The sequence below is a fragment of the Chrysoperla carnea genome, chromosome 5 (assembly GCF_905475395.1).
Source record: "Chrysoperla carnea chromosome 5, inChrCarn1.1, whole genome shotgun sequence".
Taxonomy (NCBI): domain Eukaryota; kingdom Metazoa; phylum Arthropoda; class Insecta; order Neuroptera; family Chrysopidae; genus Chrysoperla; species Chrysoperla carnea.
The window spans coordinates 14,953,403-14,975,121 of record NC_058341.1 but is presented as its reverse complement, the minus strand read 5'-3'; the positions used below and the strand labels follow the sequence as shown (position 1 = coordinate 14,975,121).

Sequence of the window (21,719 nt, the reverse complement as noted above, 5' to 3'; positions counted from 1 at the left end):
TAGTAGTAACTATTTTGATCTATCCTAATATTTGAAAAATCATAAAATACTGTTTTGAAAATTTGTCACTACGGAAATATTATTTCTCTATAGTGGAAAAACTAATCCTTAATTTAATATTGTTTTTTTTTTAATTTATAAGTAGAATTTCTTAATGTGTATTTCAAGGTGTTTAAAAATATATTTGGTTTAGGATCAGTCGTATTATTTGACATTTCAGAACGAAGTAAACCGTTCTGAAATTACTATCAAATACTACACCTATCCCTAGACCTATATTTATGTGTGACTGTGTGTTTCAGGGAAATAAAATTTTTAAGAAATTAAAAATTTGTTTTAGTGCATTGCTACATTAGTAAATTCAGGCCATTTTGATTTTTGTGAACAATTTATGTTTAGAATTACAATAATATTAATTCTTACTAAGAATTACAATATTGTTTTTTTTTTTACATCTATATATATGTATATATATTTATATATATTTTTAAAATTTTAATATTTAATTTTAAAATTTCTTTCTATAAATTTTTTTACTACATTAGAAAATTTTGTTCAGATAAAATAATTATAAAAATCTAAAAAACGTTCAAACGTTATGAAAAAGACGTTGTGAAAAGTGGTAGGGCAGGCTAATACGCAGGCGTTTAATAGTTTTAAATTTTTTGGAACTTTAAACAGGTATATCACGGCGAAAATTGATTGGATTTGAATAAATTGTTTTAATTAGTACGAATTATTATCGCCAGTTGACGGGTTACAACTTCCAGTTATCAATACCTGCTGGAAATTTTGTAACTGCGATGTTTTTTTTGCGGGCCAGAATATTTACTACATCATCAGATAACCTATCCAAGTCTAGCCAAACATGAAATTTTTTTAATTATACCCTTTATACTCCGAATACGAAAAATTTTCAATTAAATCTTACGAGACTTTTGCAAAACATTTGAACGTTTCTTCCCATAAAACCAAAACCATAAAAAAATGAATTTTATTCTGAACAAAATACTTTGATATGACTTTGAATATTTTTTCTTTTTCTTTCTTTTAAACACAAATTTTTAAAGCGTCGTGACTCGTACGTACTTTCATTATGTGACGTCATTACCATCGCTTGTTTTATTAAGAACTTTGAAGCTAATGTTTCATAATCATAATAAAATTGATAAACTACTTACACAATTAGAGAAAGAGAGATAAAACGATAATATATAGAGTGGAAAAACTTTATCTGAACTTTTTTTGAAATTTCCTGAATTTTATTCTTTTGTTCAATTTTGAACATAATTTATTTTATGACTGATAAAAGATTTTTTTAAATCAACTTTAAAAAAGAGAGATGGATCGGAAATAGATAGACTAAAATAAAAATTATTTAGGAATTATATATCGTTATAGGACGTATGACGAGAATTGATTCTAACTAAAATATACTTATTTGATTTCTATTAGTGGTTGGTGAAAATAACGATGACGATGAATTTTGGTCATGAGATCATCACTCTCCCGTATCAACCCATTTCGATTCTTCGAAAATACGGTCAAAACAATCTTGAAGGAATGTATACTGTAAAAGAAATAACACATAAATTAAAAATTTATCCCATTTGGGGACATCGTAGCTCCTAAACGAATGAACTTATTTTTATTTTGTGTTTGGTTGTTTGAAAGGTTATTTGATCGAGGATGTTCTTAGCTATGTTTCAAGACAATCAGCTCAGTCGTTTGAAGATCATAACCTCTTTTCTAGTTGGTTCTTTTCTAGTCGTGTTTGTAAACCTAAACTCGAACTTGAAACATAGTTAAGAACGCTCACGAGTTTAAAAAAAAAATAAACACTTACATAAGGTGTAAAAATCTTAAGCCATCTAGGATTTTTATCAGATTGCTGTCGATGATATTGTAAACAAAATGCCATTGCTTCATCATCCGCCTCCCATTGACTAATACAATTCCAATGTAATTCAACTAACTGTGCCTCTAATGTACCATCTTCTGAGCATGCCTGTAATCGTATTCCATTTGTTCCTAAAATTCAAAATAATTCAATTTAACGCTTGAACCTTGATTTAAAAAGTATTTCTAACTTACCAACAGAAACTACCACATGACCACCTTTCCTCGAATCACACGCACAATGTGGAAATACAATTTCCCCATATCCAGGTAATTCACGTGCTAAATTTAAGTATTCATTTGCTCGTGTTGAATCTTGTAAAGCTTTTAATTGATATAAACGTTCACCAGCCCGTATATGTCCACGATTTACTTCATCAACCGCTTGCCAAAACATATATGTTGTGACTTGTGGATCACGCGCCAATACCGATAATTCTCTTTGTATAGAAAATAACCATTTTCGTATTGCTAAACATGTACTCGTCGCCGTACTATAATTTTGTATGTATAAATTATGTGGATATTCACCAGGTTGTAATTTACGTTCTACAAAAGTAATAAAACAGGTATTTAGACAATGTGTTCATGTTTTTTGATTTGAAAAGAGCTCTTTCTTGAAGAATTAGGAAATTAGAATGAAGTTAGGACAATATAAGAGTTACTAAGAATATTTAAAACAAGGTTTGTTTGAGCTTTCCAAGTTGTTCAAGAGTTCAGTAATCTTTATAAACAGGATTTTTTCCAGAATGAATGATATTTTCATAATCAAAAGCTCTCAAAAAGCTCTTTTCTGATGGAAATATGAATGATAAAAAATATACTACTCACCAAAATTATACTCAACAATTTCAAAAAGATAAAAATATTTTGCTATAGCCTTGCTCATGCCCACTTTTTCAATAACTGCATTATATACATCATCAGCCCTAGAACTCTTTTTCACTGAAACCGTTACAATTTCACGATCCGGTAATAATACCTAACAATAAAACATATTAACTTAAGTAACATACCAATAGCTAGTGCTGCCAAATTTTGATTGTGCGCTGGATTTACGCCAATAAATCAGGAGAAATTACAGATGGCAAAGAGTTGCTTTACGAATGGCATTATATTTTAGTTTTAAGAACTATGATTGAATTTCTTATATCTTCAAAATATCGCTGGTAACATTATTCTAAAGAGCAGTCAAGATACCAGGAGGGCATCAAAATTAACTAAGAAAATATCGAAATAATTTTTAAGAGGTCGTGAAATAAATCAGATTTCTTAAACCGAAAAGAGAGCGTGATTCATGAAGCCATCCTTTGTTATCAGTAGTTTCGCATACAAGATCAATGCACGAACAAAATTTGGTCTGACTCTTGAAGTTTTACATACTTTTAGGTCTACAGGAATGGAATTAGTTTGTTCATCATGATCCGTTAAAAAATCTTGCACCGCATCACTTTCAGCAATCACACGTACAGCACACACACGCTCCAAATACTGTTCCAAACCACGTCTGCGTGCATCTAATTGTTGTTCACTCAACGTGAACGGCCACTTTCCAGGTAATTTTGGAAAATTAAAGCCAACAAACTCTTTTTTAAGATTTGCATGTAAATTTGCAAATTCACGATATCGTCTTGAGCATAAATGTCGACCTGCCATATGTATATTAAATGCAACATAACGTTCGCCATTACGATCGCTGTAATGGTAATCAGGAATACTTATAGGTAATGATCGTTTCTCACTATAATCCAAATATGTATAGCCTTGTTGTTCTTCAGTTGGTTCAAGTCTTTCTGCTTCCTATGAAAAAATAGAAGCAAATTACTAATTTTAAGAAACAGGAGCAAAAAATGATGGACCAACCACAAAGTTTGCAGCGTTTTTTGAAGAATTTAGTCATTAATTTCATTTTTGAATTTTTCGTGAATTGCAAGCGATATCTGGAAAACTGTTCGATTAATGGTGAAATTATCGTGTTTTTATTTCTTTTTTATCTCGAGAACTACTCATCTGATTGATAAACGAATTGGATTTTACGTTACCTTAAATTTTCCAAAAACAGAGGTAGAAAAAATATTGAATTTCTTGATATCTTGTTCAAGCATAATCCAACTATTTAATTCAATAAAAAAACGCCACAAACTTTTTCTTGTCCCTAATAATTTTCTCGTTGATCAACAAACCTGTTGTGTAACTGATATGACTGTTAGCGTTAGTACATCTCCACCAGATTTAATGATATCCACGACTCTTTTATGGGTGGCACCTTCGACATTTTCTCCATTTCTAAAAACAAAATTCACATAGATAAGTGCCTTTGATTCTTCTAGCTTCATATTTATGGCGGAGGTCACTTTATGGAAAGAGTGTTTTTGAGAATGGGAGTTATACAATTTCCCCTCGAAATAAATTTTGTTGAATAATTTAGTATAATATTCATTGATTATATTATATCTAAGCGCCGACCACAAGTGGTCGGGTCAGCTAGTAGCCTAATAAATAGGTATATATGTCCAGTTTCAACAGAGTATTCCATACACACGCTTTCAAAAAAACATATTAAAATGTTTGTAAAATTAATACGCCATTGAAAATTTATTTACACAAAAAGTTTGATAACAAATAAAAAAAATTAATAACGAGCACTTGAATAAAGATTGAAAATGAATATAATAAAACCATCAATTATTTACACATTAGGTAGGAAAAATAATACAAGTGACGGGAAAACCCTATTACTTTACCAATTCTACTAATTTCAATGTATTACCATGATTTCATGACAAAAAAAATTTAATTCATGACGACACAAATAAATTAAGGTAAAAAAATTGCAGGGGTTACTAAAAAATTATTTTTAAATTTATTTTGTATTTGGGTATGAGGAATTCTTAAGTACAGAATGTAATAAAGGAATGGTTGATATTTTGGGAAACGGTAGAAAGTAAATTAAAATTTTCAAGTAGAAACTCATTTGTAAAACTGACTTATCGAGAACACCATTGGAAAAAGAATAAAAAAGAACGATTTTGGTTTTGACTTCATTGATACATCTCCCAATTTTCTCCCTCAGGACGTGAGAAGTCGTGAGTATGTTGCCAAAAGCTGAAAATTTAAAAAATCCCATGATGTGGTCGGTCGATTATGGTCTCAGACCTAGTCAGGTTCAGTAATTTACAAATCAAACCTTCAATATTTTTAAAAGTGAAATGACGCAGCCCTTTTTCTTGTGAGCCTCCCATTTTCAATACATCGAAAACTGTCTTTGTGTTTTCGTTATCAACAGTTTATCGTACAAATGGTTTAAAATTCAAATCTTGCGTTCATTTTGGAACACCCGTTACAAACATTAAAATAATTATGTGATTATATTATTTTTAATTGATTTTTTTTTTCTTACAGAAATCTAATTATGTTAATAATATTATAACAGAAGTACGGAACAAGTTAACAACGTTTATTAAGTTATAAAAATGTTAATACTTAATTTCATAAAATAATCCATAAAATATTTTAAATAAATCTATATTTACATACCGAGTCCAACAGTCAGTCAGTCAGTCTGTCTTTCTATTTACATATTTGTAAAAATTTTTCAAGATGTTTTATATAACTGAGCAAATATCATCGTAAAATTGAATTTTACTATACAGAGACATACGTTTTACGACACGTTGGCTATATAATGTAATCGAAAATAAATTTTATCTTGGTTTTGGATTAAGACCAAAAGTAAAGAAAATCCAGTTTTTATTTGACTATTAAACAAACATTTTCTTTGATTAAAAGCAATCCGAAAAATCATTTTTACAAAATATGTACAGGGGTGTACCATTTTAATCTTTTACGACTAATAGCTCGTTTTATAGTTAAACAATTAAAAAATAACTTAAAACATAGTTTCAGAGTTTCAAGGGGGATGTCTTGTTCTCACATGAGATTGGAATTGGATTGGCGTACGGAATTGGTTACACTCTAACCAACTTAAGAGTTTCCAAAATATTTAATACTTAAATTTCCATAATAATTCTCAACCAATCCTATTCCCTGTTCGCTCAGTTGTAGATATATAAAATTATGATGAACGAATCCAATTTGACATATAAAATGATGATCAGATCACAAGTAATGCCGTGCTATTGCATATAATAAAAGATATAATTCGTGTCGTAATTCACTTAATAATATGAAGTTTAATTTAATCATCCACCCTTGCATGCTGCCTCCATTTAGTGGGATTATTTAATTATTATCCACATCTCATTGTTAGTTATGTACTACATTGCATACCAAACTATTAGACCGTGATCTCATTATGAAGCGAAATATCTATGATTCTTTTTTCGATTCCATTTAGGGTAATTGATAAAGGTAAGGTTGATTAAGGAAGAGTTTTTATTTTATTTTCTTGTTTTCAACAAATTTCGTGTTGTTGAGACTATTTCTTCAAAAACAAACGGAACGGAGTTTTAATTTTCACAAGCGATGAAAAATAGAAAAATTTCAGTTTTTCAATCATTTCGACAGCAGAAAACTTCTTGTCATTTGTTCGTACGTATTTTGTTGTCAATAACTTTCTTTTGACATATATAAAAGTTTTTGACATATAAATTCGTCACTCAGGTCACGTTCAAAATCTCTTTTTTTTATTAACAAATTTATCTTTGACATTTCTCCAAATGGTAAACATAGAGTCAAAGAAATTTCAATTCATTATGGGCTCACGATCTATAAATTGTGCAATTTAATTTGAAATTCTTATTTTATTTGAATACTAATGCATAAAATATTCAAATAACTTCTATAATTATTAAATTCATTTTGATTTATGAAATGCAGCTCCTTTCGCGCGCGAACAAACTACGCATGCTCTTAGAATATCCAAGTAGTTACAATAATAACCTAAAAAATAGTAAAATTATCTGATGATTTCCGATTTTCTAGAATATTTTCCATTCTTTCCCTTGAAGACAATGATGACTTACTAACTCATGACAATTTTTATGGCTTATCAAATTACATTTCAAATTCTTGTTTTTAAAATTTAAATTGCAATTTAAAATTAATTTGATATTTGATCCTTATACGTTCTAGATAATTTAAATAATTATTTCCAAATATCGAATAAATATTTTAATATCTAATATGAAATAGGTATTGTAATTGGTTCCATATGTGTGAAATATCAGTAATGGTTAAAATTTGTTATTTATTTTACATTATAAAACCACGAACTTAAGATCCGATGTCCTATGTCTCTATCCTAGAGACATCAAGGACCGGGAATAAATCATGGGAGTTCATGGCCTTAGTACAATGACCAACAATAGATAATGGATTGCTGAATTTTGTCATAAGTGCGAAAAAGAGGCAGGACACCGATCAGTTTAGAGATGGTGTCAAAAGATAGAGACCGTCACAAACCTGGAACCATCGAAAAGAAGTGGAAGAGTGTAAAAAGTACTGCATTCCATAATTCTGCGGAGAAGGTGCTAGCTTTGAAACGGAGGAAGCAGAAGGAAGCTTTAAAAACAGGTACACAGTCGTGACAAGACACTGATACAGTAGTGACAAGAGAATGTTCAGGAGGAATAAAAGTATTTAACTTCAAAAATAAATATTGCTTACCAATACACATTTAGTTACACAGGCTGTGGCAAAGCGAATATATTTCTTAGAATTGGAAGAGAGGAATTGTAAAAATCCCTAAGAAAAGTTATCTTACTGAAAGTGAAAGAAGACCATGCAATGATTAGATCAACATTCTGGGTAATTTCATGTCATTGTGGAACAGTTTTTGGAATTTCTAACGGCTCTATATTTAGCCTGAATAGACTCATCTCTTTATAAGAATTCTATGTGTCAAATGATCGACTAAAAAAACCCTTCAACATCAGAAGAGTGGTACAACAGAGATCTCCCCATACTTCTTCCTCATGACACTTGACCGTATCCAAAGAAGAGATGTTCAGAGAGCAAGAAAAGTCCAGAGGAGGCCCTCGAAAAGTCCACTTAGATACTACTCGAGTAGTTAGCCATAGATCTACAGTTTAGTACTATATGATCTCCAAAGAGCCGTCATATCAAAGCGGCTAGTGCACGGGAGCTTTTAGAATGCCAAACATACATTAAGCTCTTATTTTTCATAAAGAATGTGTGTAAAAAATAGTAATAGCTGTCCTATTAATTTTTCAACGGGTTTCAGCTAGGTAAATATTAATATGTTCGTTATAATATAAAATTACTTATTAATTACAAAGTTTTTTCTTTCATTAATAAATTATTAACAAACATTATCAAAATAATAATTTCATGTAAAATAAGTAGCATTTATTTTTTATTTTTGAATAAATATATCACGTGCAAAGTTTCGTGAACAGAGGGCGATTATGGTTGGAAAGGAGAATTACAATATTCGATTTTTAGAATCTAGCATATCATTAGATGGCATGATTGTAGAAAGTATACAGGGTGAGTTATTTTAATCTATAATAGCTAAAAGCCCATAGTGACGGACCAGCAAAGAAATTCCAAGAACTAGGTCCAATTTGATGTCCCCCATCAAACTATGAACCTTTTGTTTAAGTTATTTTACTCTATAGATTTCAGAATTACCCCTCAGGGAATTCGTTCACCTGGCCAAGGCAATTGCAACGCAACTGCAATCCAAGCCAAATTTGAGAATAGTTCTGTTTTATCTTTAATTGAACGCGTTTGAACTTTCTTCGTCAAGTCTTAAAGCTTAATACAAATTATTAATCAGAATTTCCCAGAATATATTTCGATATAATTATATTCAAATTATCTCCAATCAAGCATTTTGCTCGAAGTTTCAAAATAATGCAACAAAAATAATGACTTTTAGGACAATGAACTAAGATTTAATCTAATTTCTTTAGGGCACTAATTAAAAATATATCGTATGGAAATTAACCAGCTAAGATTGTGAGAATTATCTTAAAACAACGACAATTCCTTTAACACAGTATAATGAAATATATTCAGAGTCTTATAAATTAAGCAGAACCGTGTCATTGAAATAACAAAAAAATTACCCAACAATTTTAAGAAAAAAGTTACAAATTTTTTTTTTAATAGTATACAAAAAAAAATCAATATTAATTTGACAGTTAGTTAATAACCAAATTACTTTCTAACTAAAAAGTTATATAACAAATCGTTTGATACATAAATTTGAAGTTAGTACAATGTTAAAATTCTAATTCTTACACTTCTAATATTCGATCGCCTTTTCGAACTCCGGCAAGTTCAGCAGCTCCATTATCTAGAACAGCACTAACATGTTGTAAGGGGGCGTATAACTCCCCATTGATACTTCGCAATTGTCCACCTTCACTCACTTGACCACGAACATTAAAACCAAATCCTGTTTCGGTTTTATTTATTGTAACAACACGCGGACCACTTGTAATTACATTATTTTTCACTTGTTTTCGTTTGTTTTCATCTGATTCTGCGTCAGCCATGTTTGGCATTCATCTGACAACTTCAACATACAATATTATTATTGGTTATACACATACTCATACCGATTTGATTTTCACTTCAGTAGTTCAGTGTCCAGGCACTAGCTTCATGTATACAATGTTGCATCTAACTAGGTTGGCAATGATGTATTTTTTTAAACCGATTGTAAAAAAAGAGATTTTCTTTTATTCCATTTTCACAAAATAATCTATGGTTTTAGTCGATATCTCAGAAACTACTATTTCTACTAAAACTTATTTATTTTTCAATTTTCATCTGATTTCGATGTTACTTCTGCCATGTAGTCATGTACAACTTTCACAGACCCATATACATAATATTGCTTGCTGTACACATACCTACACATAGAGTACACTACACACCCTTTCTTAAATAACTTTTAAGGTTTAAACTTTGCGCCAATATTTCGAAAGCTTGTCTTTCGCTTTAACTTCCAAAAATTGTAAATATTTTATATACGCACTTTTTAATAACTTGGGAATATAGATAACACAGTTAGGTTCTTGATGCGTGTATAATTAATCACACACATTTTAAGTTGTTAATTATAAATAACAACTTTTTATTTTCAAGCTTCATAGTAATAGGTACTGGTTTTTCTGGTGATCATGCCATTTCCACAATAATTTATTTCCAAGTAATAGGTACTGGTTTTTCTAGTGCTCATGACATTTCCACAATAATTTACCAACTGTACTATTACTTTAATTATCCGGAAAATTTTTTTATCTTCAACATCCGTAAATGAAAAAACAGTTGCATATATTCACAATAAAATCTGTTTTCTTGTATTTAATAAAATGTAAATTTTGTTACGATATTTCTCTATGTTTTCTCTATGACAGATAAGGTCTTATCGTCAAAATAAATTGTGCTTTAACAAAATAATGACGGCTAAGATGTTAAGGGCCAATTAAATATTTAATTATGAGATTATTCAAGTCGTATCAAAAACCTTCAAGAAGAACAAGAGAAAAACAAAATGCTTTCTGCTTCTTCCCATTGCCCTTTTGTAACACGGTAAAGACATATCATGATAATCTTTTCAACCCTTTACTTATTTTAAATATTTTTCCTTCTTACCTTTCGGTTTTCTCTCTGTCTTTGTCATTTTGTGAATTCAAACTAAAATTTCGATTTCTCAATATCTATCGAGGCATATTGAAACATGCAGAAGGAAAAAGGAACGAACGATCAGGAATAAATGAAAAGAAATACAAAAATATAAATTTTTTTAAATATTTCATTTGTTTAATTGAAAATTTTTCAAAGCATAATACGAACAATGAATTGTATTTTTCTTATAATTTTCTTTAACTAATAAAATGATAAAATGTTTTTCTTTTCTAAAAAAAATGTTTTCGTCTCAATCACATCTGAGTAATTATTTAATTCAGTTCGGTCTATATTTTTTGATACAAATTATTTTATTATATTTAAAAGAAAATTTTAAAAATAACAAGAAATGAAAATAAGATATTTTAGGGTACGAAAATGAATTGTAATGCTGAGCATTAAAAATTAAAAATTCCTTTTACGTGTTAACTGTTAAATGAAACTGAAATTGTTATTAATTTCACCGATTTTTATGTTACTTTATTAACCTCAAAAAATAAATTCTTTTTTATAGAAAAAAAATTGTTCATTAGCATATTTTTACTGAATTGTTTGCTTCCCTATTTATAATTTTCTTTTTTTTATTTGTACAATATACAGAGCTAAAATTTACATTAAATGTAATATTTGCATCTTTAGAGGCGAACACATCAAATTTTATCTAAATTTTTCTTTGTAAAAATTTGAAATTTGAACATTTATTATAATTTTTAAGTATGTAAAGCTTAAAGTTCATTTTACTAAATAAAAAACAATTTCAAATGAATCCTTCTCAGTTAGGCATAAAATTCTAAGATTGGAGGTCACTAGAAGACCAAGGGATTTTGTAAGTCAGGCATGCGGTAGACTATTTTTAGATCGATTACTAAGTCAATATTTTCTTAATTACAGTTTTCTTCTTTCTCGAATTCATTCTTGATTAACAAAACCTTTCTTCGATCCAATTTTATATGAATGGAATTTGATTATGTTAATACACACTTTCTCAAACATTTTGTCTTTTTTGCCTCAATGAATCATTTAGATCTGCGGGTAATTATTCGACTATGGCAAGTAATTAAATCACGTCAATGTTCTCAAATTGTCAAAATTATATGATTTATGACAAATAATAATCGAAAATCAACTAGTTATCCCGGATAAAGAAAGGTTTTGTTAAATCTCAATCTGAGAATTTGGACTTTGGAAGTGAAAAAGGTGGTAAAATTGTTATCAAACTGTGTAGCAAGGGGTACACCAGGGCTTAGCCGTCTAGCAGTTTCTAAAGAGAGAGCTCTGATTTATCTGACTTCGATATAATTTTTCAACATCAAGCTGCATTCGCCGAAACGTATTATTTACTATTGACAGCCAGAGTTTTTGGCTGTAGCACAGCGATTTGCGAGCCACTTTTCTCTGTATTAACGAGGATTAACCGTCCACAGCAACTCTTTATGCGCTACCAACGAATTCCCAATTTGATCCTTATAGACGCAATAAAAAACGAACAAACCATTAAGCATTGAACTACCATTGAGAAAATTTAATCAGCAGAAGAACCGACGACTACAGATTTTCCTATTATCTTTTTAAAACAATAATTTAAATATGTATACAAATTAAAAGTAAAAGTCCTGAGCCTACCGTGATTATACAGCCTGAATACAGCCTTGAATTTTGACCAAAATGAGAGGCGAATGACGCAGAGCAAACTGAAGAGCCAATTTACTGCAAATACGTCAGTTTCGTTTTAAGACCGAAAGTCTTTATTTGAACCCACTAAACCACTAATTTACAAGAGAGCTAGAATTTTTGCAACCGAATGCTTTTTAAGAATACAATTTAAAAGTTGCCAATATACTTAATTTAAGTATCTGTCCTTTCTCTTTTTCAAAGCAGGGGGCTTTGGCTTCAATTGTGGGAGGTAAACAATAATTTTTCTGATTGCGAACTGAATAAATCCCCATCTACATTTCGAACTACACGATTTTTAATGATTATTAGGCTTAATTCTTCATGTGAGCAGATTTTCAGCCATTTTGAAATAAGTTTTCTGATGAGACAGAATGGATTGACACTCTACTGGGAAATAATCCTTGAGGACGCGGTGTTGGCTAAGACCTGTGGAATTTTCAACCTTTCTGAAATGACTAAAATCGCGCTTGGCCGCAAACCTATAGGTACAGACACGTGTGACTTTCACTTAGTTAATCCGAATTAATTCTGAATAATAAATTCAGAGTGAATACAACTTAAATTAGATTTTAGAGTGATTTCCATGAAAATACAAGTTTGTTTTCTATGGTACGGGCGTTGGCAAGGTAGGCTTCATTTGAGCTTGGTGGCTTTCAATTATTTTATGTCATTAATTTTTGTATGCAAAGTTTCTAGTTTTTCATGGAGATGTAAAATGAACTTAAAGCTTTTTCAAAAACTTTAAAAAAAAATAATTTCTACTAATGACAAAAAAAAAAAAAAAAACAACAACAACAACAAAAGATTAAAAATTAAATTCATTTTCTTTATTTTGAATTTGCGTAGTTTACAAATAAAATAAATGCCATTTTATTATTTATTACAATGTTTTCTTAAAAATTTTTTAAGCATTCATCTTTTTAACCCTTCAAAGCAGTTGCGTAGACAGATTCTCTCATTCTTTTTTTTTTTTTACAAAAATTCAAATGGAATGACAACTTCAAAATTTTCTCATCACTTCAGTAAGGTCGGTTTAAAAAACAGCAAATCGGATGGATTCGTTATACTTCGGCTACCTCCCAAGACTGTGTTTTCAATGAGTAAGCAAATTTAATAAACTATTCTTTCATATTGAAATGAATGAAAAATATTGTAAACAAAGTATGAAATTTCGCTCTTAGTGCTTGCGCAATACCGTGAGATTTTCTCTCATCACAAGAATGATTATGGTACGAAAGGCAACCAGTCTGAAGGGTTAAAAAAATCAAAACAAAATGAGAATTGTGTGATGTGTGTGTGACAGTGTTTGTGTTTACGTTTCAATGTTTTTCTAATAAAAATTTTCTTCACTAATTTGTTTAGGCCCTAAAAAAATCAAATAAAAATAAAAAACTCCACAATATGCAATTTTTTTTCTGTTTTAGTCTACATTTTTTATTTACGTCTTTTTGGATTTCTACATATTTTGAGAGTGTTAAAAATTTTTTTTGTTGTGTTTGGCGAAAATGTCATGGAGAGATCATTTTTTTAATTAAAATATTGTGAACATTAATAACAATTAATACTTTTTTTAACAAAATTTTTGAGTTCACTTTTTAAGTTTTACTTTTTTGATTGAGACATTAAATTTTTGTAAGTCACAATATTTTTAGTGTTTTTTTGATTTTGTAATTATATCACATACGTCATATGTTTATACACTATTTTACACTTTTACAACTTTTATTCAACACTTTTTTATTATGAAAATTGTTTTTAATATATAACTTCATACACTGTTGCCTTTTTGTCGCCGGATCCAGTCACTATATATTTATCGTCTGTTGAAATGTCACAACTAAGAACACTCGATGATTCTTTTGACTGGAAAAGAAATAGAAAAATTTAATTAATTTTTACCCTTAATTTTCATCTAATAGAAAAATCCATACTATTATTAATATTAAGGAAATGTGCCTTCATAATGGCTTAGTATTAGATCAGCCAGTTGTGGATTCAGAGGGGAACAACTGGGGCAATTTCCAATTTTCATTTTTTTAAAAGATGTTTTACAAAAGACTTAAAAGGTTAATCTGAAGATAAGAAAGATGTTGCTGTTATGGTTAAAATAGTAAGATTTCGTTCTCAAGAATTCTTGTATGTAAGAAAGAATTATGTTAAGGATTTATTACCTGGAATATACTTGCACCATACGGCGTTCGCCATGCATTCAATAAATTATCTTTGCCCGTTGAAACAAACCATTTACCACACGCAGCAAATCGTAAACTAAGCACACAACTTTCATGTAAATGTAATTGATATTTATCTGGTTTCGCTGCATGTAACACTTCTACATTGGAATTTTCCATTCCTACAGCTAGCCATTCACCCGTAGGACAATATCCTAACGAGAATATTTGTGATGTAAAATCATGTTGTTGCAATTGTCTTCCCTCACGTAAGTCCCAACTACGCACAGTATTATCTAAGCCACCAGTCCATAATTTTGTACCATCTGCTGAAATATCTATACAAGATGCACCATCTGTGTGACCTTGGAATTGACGTACTAGTGTTTGATTATGTAAGTCCCAAACAGCGATGTTACCGTCGGAACAACAACTGAAACACACTTTAGAATCGGGACTAATTGCCAACGCATAACATGCTGGCGCACTTGATGTTAGCTCTGCTTTAATACGTGGCGTCGGACTTGCTAAGTCCCATATTGATAAATTACTGGCCTCGCCACCTACAATTAAGGTACGTCCATCGGGTAAAAGTTTCACTGAGCGAATATAATTATCACGTTGTAGACAATCTAATTGTGACACAGGACTTTTTGAACCCGGTTGACTAATATCCCAAACTTTCACACACCCTTTGCCACCAGTATATACATATTTTGTGGGGTTCGATATTGTCACTGCACACACCACTTCACCATGACTTAATGTATTTATTTGCCGTGCGTGTCGTGGAATCCCTGGTCCAATAAGCGCATCCGGTGGAAATGGAACTGGTTGCATTTGTCCTTCAGCACTTACATGAAAGGAATACGCCCTAAAAGAAAAAAAAATCAAATTTAATTTTTAAATAAAGACGCCGGGGGTAAAAAAAATTGTGTTTAAAATTAGTCCGAAGTAGAGGCCTCATGTAAAAGTTAAGTCAACGCGCAACTGAACTTAAGATTGGTCACATTAAATTTATTATTTTTGGCTATTTATGGCGTTGCTATCTTAGCTCTTACTTAAGGAACTTGAAGGTAAGGAAAAAAGGCAGAATGCGGAGAGAGTAAAAAAAGGTTTACGTACCGTATTGGACGCTTGATGGTAGAAAGAAAAAAGAAAATAGATTTAAGAAGAAAATTAATTCAGAAATTAGAGGATAAACAAAAATGAAACCAATTTTGTTGTTGAAAGTTGAAGATTAAAACGACGAAGAAATGGGTAGTTGTTTTATACTTACGGTTTTCCACCCGGAATGCCAGCTAATCCCGGCCCTAAAGGTGCTCTCATTTGGGAATGTGGATCATATCCAACTTGTAATGGAGGTCTGGGATAACTATTTAAAGCTGGGGGAAGATTATTGTGCAAAGCAGCACCATAAGCGCCAGCTGCGGCTGCTGCTTGCAATTCATGTGGAGCAGCACCTAAACAAAAATAATTCAATTAATTTTCCAGGAAATGCAACTTTTTAAATAATTTTATTACCTGCTAAATAATGTGGATATTGCCCTAATGCTGGGGGTTTTACAACCGGTTTTAAACCACTACCGCCTGCAACAGAACCTGCAGATCCTCCAGAAGTTGGTGTCACCGATTTTGAAATAGGTGTTGTTGGTTTCTCACCATCTAGTTTTTTGGTCGATGGCGTTGAAGCATTACTTGAAGTACCCGATCGTGGACTATGTGGTCCAACATGATCTTTCTTCGGTAATTTATCAAGACCATTTTCTCGTGGGGATGTTGTACCGTTTGGTGGTGAAACAGGGTCTTCTGATGCATCATCAACAACTAAATCTTGATCACTTTTCTCACCATCACTTTGCTAAACGAAAAAATACAATATTATTACACCATATTTACGAGAATGCGGGAAAATATTAACTTACATGTCCAAGATCTTTCTCTTCCTTTTTTACTTTTTTATGTTCATTTTCTTGTGGACTTCGCGGTCGATACTTTTCTCTTTCAGCTGGTGAAATTGAATTTCTCTGTAACAAAAAGATTATATTTAGTTTTAGTTTTTTTCTATCTACGTAAATAAAATAATTTACTATTGAAAATTGCAGAGGATTAAAATTCAAATTGGATCACTTTTTATTTCCGTGACTAAACATAATACTACTAAAAAAAATTAATACATTATTTAGTCTATAAAATGTTGCTATATTTGCTACACGATAGAAACTATATTACCATTCAAATATGTCATATGGTAATACTCTGGGTATTACATTTTGTCTACGATGTCTACATTACCATACAGAATGATTTACATTCGACTTAAATTTTTTTTAAAGGGTTTCTTTCGAAATATTCTATAATTTTGAAACAAAAATCATTATTAATGGATCCAAGTACAGAATTAATAGTTTTTCGTACAGGTTTTTGACGATATTTAAAATACTATTCATTCAATTGTTAAATGGGTTCATTTTTATAATTTTTGGGTCAAAATTAACCTACAAAACAAGTGAATATATTTGTTACACAAAGAATTGTTAGGATTTATTGGGTCTAGCCTCAAACAAATCAGAAACTTGCGATAAGGAACATAGTTCCAATGAATACAAAAGTAAGAACATGAAAAATTTTAAAATTATCAATTAATCCAAAAGTGCTAATGAAATTTTTCATTAGCACATTTTCATTAGCATTTTCATATTGAGTCAACCATTCATTGACGAATTCTTTGGCGTTTCAGCATTTTTTTCTGCCTTGAAACAGCACCAAATAGTTCAAAGATTAATCGATGGAAACATATCAGCCTTGTTTAGATATTACAATTAATTTTTTGGTCTAAGTGAAGCATCCATCACTTATTTGGCATTTATAGAATTTCAAACGTTTACCAAATGATACTCAAATCGTTATCCGTTATAAATCATCACGTATATTTATAAAATAGGAAACATATCCAGAGTAGGAATGAACGGATTGCACACATTGAATGAATGACATAAAGTATATATAAAAGCTGGTAGCTTGGTAAATTTTATGCCTCCATCTCTTTTTAACATGTATATTATATAAATGTTAAAGTAAAAATGAAAATTCTATGCTTGTTGGTTTGAATTATTTCTACAAGACATACATAAATAGGCTGATCCAAAACCACCGTTCTGGAAGAGCGGGGTGATGTAATGAACAACACTCTAAGAAGGAAGTACATTTTCAGTTTTCGAATCTGATTTACCTACCATTAAAGATATACGAGCGCCAGGACAATTTTGGATAAAAGGCTTGATTTTTTTTTATTTGAAGTTGGACTAAGTCTAAATCAATCCTGAAAATTTTACGGGTGATTGCCCGATTATTTAAAGAAAATGGAGAGAATGTAAATAACATAAATTAAAGAAAATTTTATTCTATACAACTTCTTTTAAATTTTGATTTGAGTTATAATAATCGAAAAATTCTCATGTTTATAGCCGATATAATCAACGACGCCTTATCTCGGAAATGGTACAATGAACCCAAAAACTGTGAAATAACTTTCTTCTGAGAATTTTATCCTGTACATCACTCTGCTCTTCTAATGAAGTAGTTCTGGGACACCCCATATACATACAATACTTACAGAGGATATATATTTAGTAGTTGTAACAAGCAGGCAGGCAACAAGGGAGGAAACCATCGTAGTCGAAACACATAGATAAATCCCCCGGAGGAAATAAAAGCTTCATCGACTCCATACACATACATGCACACAGCACACACAAGAAGAAGTAGACGAGAAATTACCCGGAACACACCGACATTATATGTGATGGGTAGTCGAGTATAAGTATATAAAACTCTACGATAGGGTGGTGTTTTCCCTTTTTCATGCTAAACAACAACATCAGCATGACCCAGTTGATTCAGCAACTATATAATAATATAGGATGTACGTCAGAATTCAATAAAATTGACACAATTTGAAATTTTTTATTAGCATCTGCATTCTAATTGCTTTCGCATAGCTAAATACGGTTTATAAGATTTGATGAATACTGTTGGAATTGTTGTAAAGCTGTTTCGTTAACTGGCGAGAGCTGGTGAACAATTTGGAGATTCTAAATAAGATAGTCTAGGTCTGGTAGCTAGGTACCTCACGTATGACAAACACCATAATCTAATATGTCTAGGTCTGGTCTGAAGGGTAATGGCACCCTACCAACTCTTGAATTTTCTTCTTTACAATAAGTCGGGATTAAATGTTAACATACTGTTGCAAATTCTCAAAGTACAAACATCCGGGAAAAAACGAAAAACTTAAACTATTTCATTGCAACACCCCGGAAAGTTAGAAAAACTCCCCCAAAAATTACTTTTTTCTGTTCTATACATGATAGAAAGATGGCGTTGTCACAATTCGACCTCTAATAAAGTTAAAATAACATAATATTTTGAAAAACTTCATAAACCACATCGTAGAACCCCGTAAAATCGAAAAACACCACCTAAAATGAAGTTTTTTTTGTTGTATACATGCTCGAAGGATGGAATTTTCACCAATCGACTGGAAATAAAGTCAAATTAACAGAATTGTTCGAAAAATAGTATTACCAATGGAAAAACTCTCCCAAAACTAGGTTTTTCAATTCTATAGATAAACGCCAGATAAAGGGATAACGTGCTGAATGGATTTTTCTACAAGAGACAATTTGTGATAAAAAATTTCGAAAATAAATAATTTTTTCTTGAAACTGTTTTTCATAAAATGAATAAATTTCAATCAAACTCTCTTAGTCAATTTATTTTCATTTTGTATCTATTTTAACGTATAGAATTGTACTTATGGTAACTTGCCTTAGCCTGCCTAGTAGCATCATCATTGCTTTACTAAACAGATATTTTATTCTTCTGTGTTTAGAATACATATCATACATATTATATATACATGTTCGTTGTAAAATAAGTACTTATATTACTAGATAGGTAGCTAGATCTAGTAGTAAAGTACACTTGTTTGTTTAAATCGTAATAAAATATCAGTGTCCATAAACATGTTACAAGTATCGTAACGCTAACGTATACGTACATACACATCATACACAGTTACAACACACTACTGGTACTAGTTATTATAGGACAAAGAGGGATAGATAAAGAAACAGTGTGACATGTTTTATGTTCTAATTTTATACACATACTCTACACGTAATAATAACACATATTTCAAATTATATGCTTTAGTTACTTTTCTAAATGTTATTTTATTCTTCTGTTTAATCTATGGTGACATTTTTTTTTATTATTATAGTTGTAAACATGAAATTTATTGAATTAAGAGGAAGAATTAAATATTTTACTAAGGTAGTATGATCACGATTGAAGAGTACGTCGACGAAAATCAAATATTGTAGAATGTGAAGAAATTCATTTGGTATGATTGAAAACACGTGCGACAATATTTGCCATATTACGCAAAAAATGTAAAACTACACTTGATAACATGAGAAAAATTAAAAGTAAAATTAAAATTGATTAAAAAATGAAGAAGTTATAAGCATTCAAAGATTGATTGCTTATCTTTCTTTAGCAAAACAAAGTTTCTTATGTAATTTATATGTATATCTATGTTGATATCGGACAATGACGTCACTAACCTATATATTCCTCTTTGTTTAATTATGAATTTTAACAACTTCACTTTTCTGCCCATGCAGTGAGAATTCTTCACCTGAAGTGATAAACAAAAATTTACTCAACAAGCCTATTGAATTTATTGCTTATGTTTTCTGGATCCTAGTTTCTCAAAATAATCCTTTGAGGCACACGATAATCGTTCTGTCGATTAAACAAAATTTTTCCGAAAAAAATTGAGAAAGTATCATATTTTTCTTCTTCAAATATTCTAATTTTTTTCTATATGTTTGTTCATTTCTTTCTTTTTTTTTGTAACACCGTGGGCGTTGAATAAAAATTTCCCATTCAGGATTTAAGGTTGAAAATATACCTCGAATAAAATTCTATATCTAGGTGATATTTTTTAATTAATTGCCGGGATACTAAAAAGACAAAAAAGCCTTTTTGTCTGTATATAAACAAAAAAAAATCAGGGAAATAATAATATTTAATTAAATACAAACATAACAAAAAAAAAAGCTCAACTCCGTTAGTAGCAGTTTTTTTTTTCGCCCTTTCTATTTTATTTTATTAATACTATAATAGAGAAAATACCTTTTTAGTATTCACTGTACATTTTCCGGAGAAGAAAAGGTAGGTAATAAATGGACACAAAACAGTTAAAATATAATGAGAAACAATAACCAAAGTAAAATTACAAATTCGCTTCATGTATTAAACTAATGAACCCCTAACAATATTTTATTAATATACACACACAATCATATACGGGGTGATTCTTTAAATATAAATTTTAAAGACACATCCAGTTTATTAGGAAAAAAAAACATTTTCTTGCTTCTTTTTCGGAGGAGTCTTAAAAGTGTTTCACTGTTGGTTCGATTGGGTAAGATTTCTCGTCGACAACATTAAAGAAAATTTGTTTTCCAGTTTTCTTAACCTTACTTTGTCATCGGCAGAACTTAAACCAATATTTTTTTTTTTGGATACCATTACGAACGGTTTCATAATTCCAATTGGAAGAAGACTGCCATGTTTTGTTAAAAAATTCAGTCCTTAATTCTATTTCTTTTGGTATTTACGACTCATTTGCCTTTTGTTTTGAAATTCTAGGTTTTATTATAGAATTAATTTAGCAAATTTGGTAGAATCAACTAAATTCTCATTATAGTCACTTTTCAGCTAACTCCGTGACAGATGCGCATGAGCAGAAGAGTTAGAAGGAAACACGTATACCCGCCCGAATCATGCTGCACTGTCCTCGCTTATCACTCGTTGGGCGCAAGGCAAAGAAACATTTATAATAAACCAGTTTATTTCGCATTAATAATCGATATTTTATAATTTAATAATCTTCATTCAACATCCTTGAGAATAGATAAACGAAGTAATAGGAAATAATTTAATAAAGAAATTCTTAGTGAAATCCTTTCCTAGAAAAAAATCTATTCCAAATCATCCTTTAAATATAATACCACTCACTATTATTTAGATGGGGATAAAAAGATAAAGACCTACAATAATACTCGTACTACAAAAGCAGACTCCTATAACCGATGTTATTCGGTACGAGAGCCGTAGAGTAATGACAGTAAAAAATGTGGTATGAGTTGAATGATATAAAGTTTATGAAGGGTATAATATAATGCTTTAATTCGTATTTCAAATGGTGTGATCGGTGGTAGTGGGTAAGCGTCAGAAGAAGGAGAGAAGGCAAGCAAGAAGAGTAAAACAACCCTT

General features: G+C 30.5%; 2 protein-coding genes across 2 annotated transcripts in view; both read right to left on the bottom strand.

Annotated features, from left to right (window-relative positions):
- Positions 1–585: 585 nt before the first annotated feature.
- LOC123299723 (sorting nexin-27) lies at positions 586–9,444 on the bottom strand. Its single transcript, XM_044882036.1, has 7 exons — positions 9,130–9,444; positions 4,083–4,185; positions 3,283–3,699; positions 2,731–2,881; positions 2,095–2,448; positions 1,847–2,031; positions 586–1,570 (listed from the first exon to the last, which is right to left on the bottom strand). Exons 1-7 carry the CDS (start codon positions 9,393–9,395, stop codon positions 1,502–1,504), a joined length of 1,545 nt encoding a protein of 514 aa, XP_044737971.1. The 5' UTR covers positions 9,396–9,444; the 3' UTR covers positions 586–1,501.
- A 4,174-nt stretch (positions 9,445–13,618) lies between these two features.
- The window catches only part of LOC123300073 (transducin-like enhancer protein 4), a 205,102-nt gene continuing 197,001 nt past the window's right edge, over positions 13,619–21,719 (bottom strand). Inside the window, exons 8-12 of the mRNA XM_044882546.1 lie at positions 16,295–16,396; positions 15,894–16,230; positions 15,649–15,832; positions 14,370–15,243; positions 13,619–14,061 (exon numbers count right to left, since the gene is read on the bottom strand). Coding sequence (XP_044738481.1) covers positions 13,954–14,061; positions 14,370–15,243; positions 15,649–15,832; positions 15,894–16,230; positions 16,295–16,396 — 1,605 coding nt within the window. The 3' untranslated portion in view covers positions 13,619–13,953. The remainder of the gene's footprint in view (positions 14,062–14,369; positions 15,244–15,648; positions 15,833–15,893; positions 16,231–16,294; positions 16,397–21,719) is intronic.